The sequence below is a fragment of the Globicephala melas genome, chromosome 8, assembly GCF_963455315.2.
Source record: "Globicephala melas chromosome 8, mGloMel1.2, whole genome shotgun sequence".
Taxonomy (NCBI): domain Eukaryota; kingdom Metazoa; phylum Chordata; class Mammalia; order Artiodactyla; family Delphinidae; genus Globicephala; species Globicephala melas.
In genome coordinates, this window is record NC_083321.1 from 7,461,534 (window position 1) to 7,471,888 (window position 10,355).

The following is a 10,355-nucleotide window of genomic DNA, read 5'->3' on the forward strand; positions in this document are numbered from 1 at the left end:
AAATGAGACTGGTCTGGGGACTTCCCTGGTGGTCCAGTGGTTAAGACTCTGCGCTTCCACTGCAGGGGGCACAGGTTCGATCACCAGTCAGGGAACTAAAAAAAAAAAAAAAGAAATGTGACTACTCTGAATTGACATATGCTGTGAGTATAAAACACATACCAGGGACTTCCCTGGTGGCGCAGTGGTTAAGAATCCGCCTACCAATGCAGGGGACACGGGTTCGATCCCTGGTCCAGGAAGATCCCACATACCGAGGAGCAACTAAGCCCGTGCACCACAACTACTAAGCCTGCACTCTAGAGCCTGCGAGCCACAACTACTGAAGCCCACGTGCCTAGAGCCCGTGCTCCGCAACAAGTGAAGCCACCACAATAAGAGGCCTGTGCACCCCAATGAAGAGTAGCCCCTGCAGCCAGAGAAAGCCCTGGGCAGTAACGAAGACCCAACGCAGCCAAAACAAATACATACCAGATTTCAAAGACTTAGTGTGGGAAAAAATATATTATCATTAATAATTTTTATATCGATTACAAGTTGAAATAACGTTTTGGACATATATTATTAAAATTAATCTCACTTGTATCTTTTACTTTTTTAATGTAGCTACTAGAAATTTTAAAATTACATATGCAGCTCACGTTAGGTTTCTACCGGAAGCACTGATCTAAATCTCTTTTTTTGGCCAAGCTGCATGGCTTGTGGGATTTTAGTTCCCCAACCAGGGATTGAACCCTGGCCCTCGATAGTGAGAGCGTGGAATCCTAACCACTGGACTGCCACAGAAGTCCCCTAAATCTTTTCACTGCCAATAATGACACCAACCGTCTCCCTATCGTCTCAATCCCAAGCATCCTACTCTCCATCCAACACCCCTATCTTTCCAGCTCTCTTTAGCACCCCAACTCCAATAAACTTTTGACCCCTTTGGAACCTACAATCCATTGATTTTCCCACATTTTTGCAGCCCCTCATCCCTCTTATGTCCTTACGTTCCTCCCTCAAACAGCCTAAATTCCAGTCAATTGTTATAATCACTCCTTTGTATGAATGTATTTGTTCATTTATTCAGCAAACAATTGTTGAACATCAATTATGTGCGGGACACTATTCTAGGCACATGGAACACGTCAGTGAACAAAACAGGCACATTCCCTGTCCTCGTGGAGCTTATATTTTGGTGGTAGGAGAGAAATAATAGACAAATAAGTAAATTATATTAGATGCTGGAATAGTGGTTCTCAACCGGGAGCAATTTTGCCCTCCAGGGACATTTGGCAATGTCCGGAGACATTTCTATTGTCACAACAGGGGGAGGGGCATCTGGAAGGGGTAGAAGCCAGGGAGGCTGCTAACCATCCTACAGGGTACAAAACAGCCCCCAACTACAAAGAATTATCCAGCCCCAAATGTCAACAGTGCCTAGGTTGAGAAACCCTGTTCTAGAAGGTGTTAATGCTTTAGAAAGAAAAAAAAAAAAAAAAGTAGAGTTGGGTGGAGGGACTGAAAGAGGAATTTGGGCTGGAGAGTGTGGTCAGGTCTGGGTCAGCCTCATTGAGAAGGTGGCATTTGGGAGGGAGACCAACTGGGCTTCTTATTTCATTGAGAAAATGAAAGTACCCGTGTATTCTGCCTTCTCTCCGATTATTATTATTAGTTTTAAATTTTATTTATTTAATTTATTTATTTTTGGCTGTGTTGGGTCTTCGCTGCTGCGGGGGCTTTCTCTAGTTGCGGAGAGCGTGGGCTACTCTTCGTCGTGGGGCGCGGGCTCCTCATTGCAGTGGCTTCTTTTGTTGTGGAGCACGGGCTCTAGGCGTGCGGGCTTCAGTAGTTGTGGCACGCGGGTTCAGCAGCTGTGACGTGTGAGCTCTAGAGTGCAGGCTCAGCAGTTGTGGCACACGGGCCTGCGGCATGTGGGATCTTCCCGGACCAGGGCTCGAACCCGTGTCCCCTGCATTGGCAGGCGGATTCTTAACCACTAAACCACCAGGGAAGTTCCCTTCTCTCCAATTATTATGGCTAGACTGTGTTCATGCTCCTAGCAAAGGACAAGCCTGTCACTCAGGAACTCCCATCCTCTCTACTCGTTCGGGGTCATCAGTCTTGCATTCTCTCCTATTAAACAACAGCCACAACCATGACTTCCTTTGACCCTCTTCCCCCTCCAGCTGCCATCTTGATTTTTTCCTTCCCTTTGCTGCAAAGCTCACTGAAAGAGTTGTGTATTATCACTGTCTCCAGTTTCTTTCCCCTCTTTTTTCTTGAGCCCAAGAACTCTGGGCTTTTGCTCTCAAACTGCTCCTAAGGTGGTCACCAGGGATTCTCACAGAGCTAAATGCAGTCAGTCCTTGGTGCTCAGCTTGCTGACCTGTGGGCAGCACCCGACCCTGTCAATCACCCCTCTGCCTTGGTCTTCTGAACCAGATGCCCGTCTGGTTTTCCTCCTATCTCTCTGGCTGATCCCTCTCAGAATCCTTTGCTGGTTCCTCCTGGTCTCCCAACCTCTCCATGAAGGGGTGTCCCAGAACTCAGTCCTTGGGGATCTCATTTCCATATACCCCTCACTCAATTTCCCCTAATGTTAACATCTTATACAACATGGTACATTTATTAAAACTTACTGATGAAAACTATAAATGAAGCTACAGGTTTTATTTGAATTTCATAAGTAGGGCTCACAGTTGCCCAAGACTTGACTGGTTTCGTTTTAAAACTGAAAATCCCATTCCCCTGAAGTCCCCTCAGACTTGGGCAAGCTGGGACAGTCAGCCACCCTATTCACCAGTTTTTCCACTAATGTCCTTTTTTCCTGGTCCAGGATTCAATCCAGAACGCCACGCTGCATTTAGTGGTCCTGTCTCCTTAGTGTCTTCTAAGCTGCAACAGTTTCTCAGTCTTTCCTTGTCTTTCATGACCTTGACACTTTTGAGGGGAACTGTCAGGTACGACCAGTCTGAAAGTCCCTCAGTTTGGGTTTGCTGGATGTTTTCTCATGAATAGGCTAGACTTATGGGTTTTTCTGGAAAAAACCCACAGAGGTGAAGTAGGGCAGGAATTTAATCTGTTTTATTCACTGCTACCTAGCCAGTGCCTGGGACTGAGTGCTTGGCCCATTATAGGCACCAAAAATCTGTTTGTTAAATGAGTAAGTGAATGAATGATTCTGTAGAAATTTAGTATTGTTTTGAAGTTTTAAAATGGTAAATAAATACTACCCTATCATACATATCGCTCTGTAGCTTTTTCCCCTCAACAATTTGCCCTGAAGATCCATTTTAGGATGCATAGAGCTACTTTACTCTTCTTGTATACAAATTCTTGTATACAAATAACTACAATGGTTCTTTAGATGTTCCTCTTTGCACACGTGTTAGATGTTCTCACGGACAGAAAACTAGACATAGAGTAGGCACATTTACGTGTTAATGGATACCAATAAATATCCAACTACAGTGGCTGAACACGTTTACAGTGCTCCAGCAGCGTTTAAAAGTACCCGTTTTCATCACATCTTGCCGACACGTGATGACGTACAGAAGCTCAGCGAGTGCTGAGGATGCCTGCTCACTCTCCGGACTACAACTCCCAGAATGCACTGCGGTTCCTCTGCCTACCTGGGTAGGCGTGAAATGGAATGACCAATCCCTGAGGACCTCAGGAAGGTGGCGCTGCCTCCTCTCCTCACCTACCTCTGGGTTCTGCCGCGCCCAGAGCAGCGGGACTACCACTCCCATAAGCCATCGCGGACTGGCCGGCCCAGCCACCATTTCAAGACTTGGCAAGGACAGGGGCGGGCCCCGGACTCCACTTCCCGGCAGGCGGTGCGGCCCGAGGGGGCGGAACTCCATTTCCCAGCAGGCTCCAGGCGGCGGGCGCTGCTGTGCCTTGTGTGGGATGTAAGCGCGGAGGTGGGCGCGGGGGACCGAGGCCAGGACTCTCCTTGGGACTTGGGGGGCCTGGCCTAGGAGCGCCTTCCGCGCGGACTCTAGGGCCCTGGGGGTATGGGCGCAGAGAGGGGGCGGGGCGGCCATTGGGAGTTCTCAGTGGGGTCCTAGGGGCGCACCCCCATCGGGGCCGGGGCTCCTGGGGTTGTGGGGGACAAGAAGGCCCCGCAGCCTCGGCTGAGGGGTCTCTTCGACGAAAGAGGCGGAGCAGATGAGCGGAGCGTGAAGGGGCGGGGAAGCAAGGGATTGTGTCTGTGTGTGGGGGTGTAGAAAGCTAGTCGAGCCTGGGAGGGGGGCTCCTGGGCCGTGCCCCCCCGACCCTCCCTCCGCACGCTCGCCCGCAGGCCGAGGCCCGCCGCCATGGGGCTGAAGGCCGCCCAGAAGACGCTGTTCCCGCTGCGCTCCATAGACGACGTGGTGCGCCTGTTCGCTGCCGAGCTGGGCCGAGAGGAGCCGGACCTGGTGCTCCTATCCTTGGTACTGGGCTTCGTGGAGCACTTCCTAGCTGTCAACCGCGTCATCCCCACCAACGTGCCCGAGCTCACTTTTCAGCCCAGCCCTGCGCCCGACCCTCCTGGCGGCCTCACCTACTTCCCCGTGGCCGACCTGTCCATCATCGCCGCGCTCTATGCCCGCTTCACCGCCCAGATCCGCGGCGCCGTCGACCTGTCTCTCTACCCGCGAGAGGGGGGCGTCTCCAGCCGCGAACTGGTAAAGAAGGTCTCCGATGTCATCTGGAACAGCCTCAGCCGCTCCTACTTCAAGGATCGGGCCCACATCCAGTCCCTCTTCAGCTTCATCACAGGTTGGAGCCCGACAGGTGGCAAGGGGCGAGAATCCTGTCTCACGTGTGAACCTTGGCCCACCTCTTCACAACACTGTGTGGTTTACAGAGCCCTTTTGAGACCTGTAAGCCTTGTGAGGTGGGGCAAGTGTTATGTCCCCCTTTGCAGCTAGGGAAACTGAAGCCCAGAGAGGGAAAGTGATCTTCTCAAGTCACACAGAATGGCAAGGCTGGGATTGGACCCCAGTCACATGACTCCAAATCCATTAGCCCACCCTCTGCCCCCTCAGAACCCCCCTCCCTGCCATTGAGCAGCTACAGGAGTCCTGCAGCCCAGCCTGAGGCATAGAGGGCAGCAGCAGATTTAGGGAGTGAGGAGCCAAAATCGGGCTGCATTTGAGCCAATTCCATGAAACGTCTATGAACATGTTTTGAAAGTGAACAGACCAGGGCTTCACCTGAAGAAACTGAAGGCTCAGGGCTTGCAAAGAGCTTTCCTCTTTGGTCCAAGCCCAGTTGACCGGCAGTCAGGTCCTGGAGTGCCATATTGAGAAGGAATCTGAGGCTGCTTCTGAGCTTAGCAGGAAAAGAATACAGAGAGAAATGGGGAGTGTCTGCTAGTGGGTGTGAAAAAGGAGTGTTGGCCAGTGTCCTGTTTTTGCCGTCCCTGGTTATAACCTAATAGGTACAATAAAACGAGGAAATTCTAGCAGAAATATATAATACAGTTGTAGAGAAAGAGAAGAAACAGGGTCAAAAGCTGGGTGGAACTACAAAAGATCCAAGGTCTCCTGTTGAGGATGGGGAACGTAAAGGGGGAAGGAGAGTCTCTGAACACGTAGGAGGAAAGGGGTAGAGGGAAGACGGGCAGGAGTGCCTGAGGTTTGAGCGCAGGCTTGGAGGTGAGTGTGGGAGGGTGCATGGCCCATCACTACCTGGTCCCTTCCCCCAGGCCAGAGCTCAGAGGACCCTCTTTCATTACTTTCCCTTCCACAGGCACCAAACTGGACAGCTCTGGTGTGGCCTTTGCCGTGGTGGGGGCCTGCCAGGCCCTGGGTCTCCGGGATGTCCACCTGGCCTTGTCTGAGGACCATGCCTGGGTAGTGTTTGGGCCCAATGGAGAACAAACAGCTGAGGTCACCTGGCATGGCAAGGGCAACGAGGACCGCAGAGGCCAGACAGTCAACGCGGGTGTGGCTGAGCGGGTATTGCATCCCCCCCATACTCTCCTAGCCCAAGCCACCCAAGGAGCTCTGCCCTCTTCCTATCACCACCTACATATGTCAGGAAGGGGAGGGCCCCCTTCCTGGCTGTCATTCCCTAGAGCAGGCACAGGTAGGCCATCGTGAGACATCTGGTCTTGTCCTCTCCCAAGAGCTGGCTGTACCTGAAAGGATCATACATGCGCTGTGACCGCAAGATGGAGGTGGCATTTATGGTGTGCGCCATCAACCCTTCCATTGACCTGCACACTGACTCCCTGGAGCTGCTGCAGCTGCAGCAGGTGAGGGGTGCCTGTGGGACCCTGGGCCAGGGCGCTTTCCTTTCCTGAGCTTCAGCTCCCCCTTCTGTAATGTGGGTGAATCATTCCTGGCCTGGACTTTCCTGGGGCTCTTGGGAGGGGAGAATTGAGACGTGAAAGCGCTTTGACTTCAGTAAGGGGCTAGTTCTGAATTCTGGCTTTTCCCACCTGGTGGGAGGTCCCTACTGGTGCTGGACCCCCATCTGCGTGGTAGACTGAGGACCCCCCTCTCTCCTGCCAGCTCACACTTCTCTCCTTTGGCCCCTAGAAGCTGCTCTGGCTGCTCTATGACCTGGGACATCTGGAAAGGTCAGTAGAGGGAAGTGGCCAGGCTGGGCCTCAGGGTGGGCTGGGGGGCAGCCTGGACTCATGAGCCTTTCCCAGGTACCCTATGGCGCTGGGGAACCTGGCAGATCTGGAGGAGCTGGAGCCTACCCCTGGCCGGCCGGACCCACTCACCCTCTACCACAAGGTGGGGACATCTCAGGAGGGTACAGAAGGGAGGTGCAACGATGGCTGGGGTTCCCTTTTATCTGGGACTGGGAGGGGGCAGGTGAGGCGAGAAGAACTTTGTGTGTATTGGGGGTACCGCCCATCCAGTCCTCGTTTTGTATTTACCGTGTGCGTATTCAGGGCGGTCAGGGCTGTCTGAGGAGTGTTCTGGGTTCCCTGCCTGGGGGTGGTAGGTCCTGGATTTGTTCCCTCCGCCCTGCCTTTTCTACTGCCTATCATTGTCCTTCTTGGAGTATAGTAGAGGTCAAACACTGTGAGAGCACTGAGGCAGGGGGTGTTAACTTGGTGGGGCTGGGGGTAGGAGGGACACTGGGCTGGGCTTGGAAGACCAGCCCAGTGCAGACCTACAGACCCAGGGAGGAGCACCTGGTAGAGAGGATGGCCCGGGGTAAGGTCACGTGGGAGATGAGACTCTCTGGAATCTTCCTATTGCCCCTCCTGGGTGTGATCCAATGGGACATTTGTGCCACCTGGGGCGGCTGGGAGCTGCCTCCCTGAGGCCCCTCTGCTCTATCCCCAGGGCATTGCCTCAGCCAAGACCTACTACCGGGATGAGCACATCTACCCCTACATGTACCTGGCTGGCTACCATTGTCGCAACCGCAACGTGCGTGAAGCCCTGCAGGCCTGGGCCGACACGGCTACTGTCATCCAGGAGTGAGGATCCCCCCACGGGGCCCCAGCCTGGCCTTTCTTCCCCTTCCACCCAATTTCCAACCACCCTCGTCCAGGAGGGAGGCCTGGGTCCCAAGCCCTATCACCTCTCCATCCAGTCACTAGGCAGCCAAGGCCACCATCACCCAAGAGGTAGGGACCCCTAATGAGAGCTTCACGCCTTTCCTTCCCCACCCTTTCCTCCTAATTTCTAACCACTGTCATCCAGCAGTGGAATCTGCATTCCCCGTCCCCCTCCTCACTCTTGCTCTGGGCTGACACAGACACCACCATTTTCGAGTGAGGACCCCAACTGTTCACTCAGTCCCTGGATGACCCCGGAAAAGAAACCAGGGCTCCATCCCCTGCCAGGTCCCTGGGGGTAACCGCCATAGCCGAGACCCCACAGTGCCCTGCTGCTCTCACAGCTACAACTACTGCCGTGAAGACGAGGAGATCTACAAGGAGTTCTTTGAAGTAGCCAATGATGTCATCCCCAACCTGCTGAAAGAGGCTACCAGCCTGTTGGAGGCCGGCGAGGAGCGGCTAGGGGAGCAGACCCAGGTGAAGGGCTGGACCTCCAGCCTGTGTACGCCTTCCCACCTGAGCAGGGCTCCCAGTCACAGGACGTGGGACTGCTGCATGGGACTGGGGATGGCACGAGACAGGTGGCCCAGTTCAGGCAGACAGCTGTGTTCTCTTATGCAGTAGCTGAGGGCCTGGGCTTGGGTTTGAGGAGTTGAGGTAAATGGGGTGGAAGCCCCTCTCTTTCTCTGTCAGGGTCACTCATTCAGCTGAGGGGGTGAGACGGAGGTAAGGGATGGTCCCTCCCTCCTTCCAAGTCCTGGCTAAGGACTGGTTTTATAAAAGGAAGGCGGTTCTAAGAATTTTCTCCACCTATGCTCACGTCTGCCAGAGCCAGGGCTCTTTGTCTAGGCGAGAGGTCTGGCCTGTGCCCTCTGATAGTAATGGGGTCTGAACTGTGTCCTCCTTTCCCCCTTTTCCAGGGCACCCAGAGCCAGGGTTCTGCCCTCCAGGACCCAGAGTGTTTCGCCCACCTGCTGCGATTCTACGACGGCATCTGCAAATGGGAAGAGGGCAGTCCCACGCCCGTGCTGCACGTGGGCTGGGCCACCTTCCTTGTGCAGTCCCTGGGCCGTTTTGAGGGACAGGTGAGGGACAGCTGTGCAGGGTGGCTGGGGAGGACAGGTGATGACAGCAGCTACAGCAGAGTCAGAACCTTTGTAGCCCTGAAGGGGATCTGTCCATCCCCTTTGGGTGCGGGTGAGACCGAGGCTCCACGACAGGATGGTCTTGGCCGGGTCTTGGGGTTCGACCCACTGGCCTGCAACCTCTTCCTCCGCTTGCCCCCGCCCCCATGCGGCCCAGGTGCGGCAGAAGGTACGCATAGTGAGCCGAGAGGCAGAGGCGGCCGAGGCAGAAGAGCCTTGGGGCGAGGAAGCCCGAGAAGGCCGGCGGCGGGGCCCGCGGCGGGAATCCAAGCCTGAGGAGCCTCCGCCGCCTAAGAAGCCGGCGCTGGACAAGGGCCCAGGCGCGGGCCAGGGTGCGGTGCCAGGACCTCCCCGGAAGCCCCCAGGCACCGTCCCGAGCACTGCCCGCGGCCCTGAAGGCGGCAGCGCGGCTGCAGCGCTGGCGCCCGCCGCCTCGCCGCCACCGGAGGGTCCGGTGCTCACTTTTCAGAGCGAGAAGATGAAGGGCATGAAGGAGCTGCTGGTGGCCACCAAGATCAATTCGAGCGCCATCAAGCTGCAGCTCACGGCTCAGTCACAAGTGCAGATGAAGAAGCAGAAGGTGTCTCCGCCTAGTGACTACACTCTCTCATTCCTCAAGCGGCAGCGCAAGGGCCTCTGAAGTACCCGGGTCTCAGTAGCGGCCCACTCGGAGCCCGCCCTCAATCAGGATTAGGTTCCACCCCAGCCCCCTAGCGAGCCCAGGCTCCGCCCCTGGCCTAGGGGCCTAGGCCCCGCCTCCAGGCCTCACCCATACCCGGAACTCAGGCTGCAGGTTCCCAGAGTAGACTCCACCCAGCGCCCGAACCGAGGGCTCCGCCCAGTCACTGGAATATAGAGCCCATCCCCCAGAATCCCAGCCGGCCAATTGAAACCTTACCCTGAGTCCTTCACCCATCTTTAAAGGTCCAACTACGGGAAGCTCAGGCTCCATCTCAGAACCGAGGCTCTAACCTTAGGCCTGACCAGTGTTGGCTCAGGGTTGCTTCCAGCCCATAGGGCTGTTTCACCCTAAACCCTAGGAGCACAGGTCCCACCCACAGCCCGGGAACCAAGGACCCCGCTCAGCCTCTAGGAGTACATTTCCGCCCTTCAAAATTCCATTCCTTGGGAATCCAAGCCCCCTACCGCAGAGAACTTAAGTAACGCTTCCAGAACTTGGAAATCCTAGCTTCCTTCCCTGTTGCGAGGCCGGGACACGAAACTCCGCTCCCGGCGTGTGCGAATCCTGAGCCCCACCCGCTTCCTGACCAAACTGGCCCCAGATCAGAGCAGACCTCTCTTCCGACCCTCTGGGAACCTCCCCGGGGTCCATCCCGTCTCGGGGGACTCTGGAGGAAATCTGCAGGGGTTTGCGAGTGGGTGAGGGGAGCCTGATCGCTTCCTGTTTTGTACATAGATTTATTTTTCAGTTCCAAGGAAGATGAATACATTTTGTAAAAAAAAAAAAGTACTTGTCCGTGTTTCATCTGGGAATTTGGGAGTGGAGCTCCCCCTCTTTCCTCTGCCTTCCGGCCCTCCGGGTTTCGGGCTCCCCACCTGTAGAGCGCGAGGGACTGGTGGCCGGCAGAAGAGCCTCGGCACCATCAGCTCCTCCCGGGCTCGGGACTTTCCCTAGCTGCCGAGGGCCGGTCCCGCTGGCGCCTCCTCCCGGCCGGGCGGCGGGGCATCCCCGGCCTGGCCCC

General features: G+C 55.3%; 1 protein-coding gene across 3 annotated transcripts; it reads left to right on the forward strand.

Moving 5' to 3' along the window:
- The first annotated feature begins 3,771 nt into the window (after positions 1-3,771).
- Positions 3,772-10,214, forward strand: MEN1 (menin 1). Of its 3 annotated transcripts, none has more exons than XM_030833720.3 (10): positions 3,772-3,911; positions 4,292-4,752; positions 5,728-5,936; positions 6,107-6,235; positions 6,522-6,562; positions 6,638-6,725; positions 7,287-7,423; positions 7,849-7,984; positions 8,428-8,592; positions 8,810-10,214. In XM_030833720.3, the coding sequence occupies exons 2-10, from the start codon at positions 4,308-4,310 to the stop codon at positions 9,290-9,292; spliced, it is 1,833 nt and encodes a 610-aa protein (XP_030689580.1). In that variant the 5' UTR covers positions 3,772-3,911; positions 4,292-4,307; the 3' UTR covers positions 9,293-10,214. The 3 variants fall into 3 exon arrangements, with proteins under 3 accessions (XP_030689580.1, XP_030689578.1, XP_030689581.1); XM_030833718.3 differs by having other exon boundaries at positions 3,798-3,899; XM_030833721.3 differs by having other exon boundaries at positions 3,883-4,002.
- The last annotated feature ends 141 nt before the right edge of the window (positions 10,215-10,355 follow it).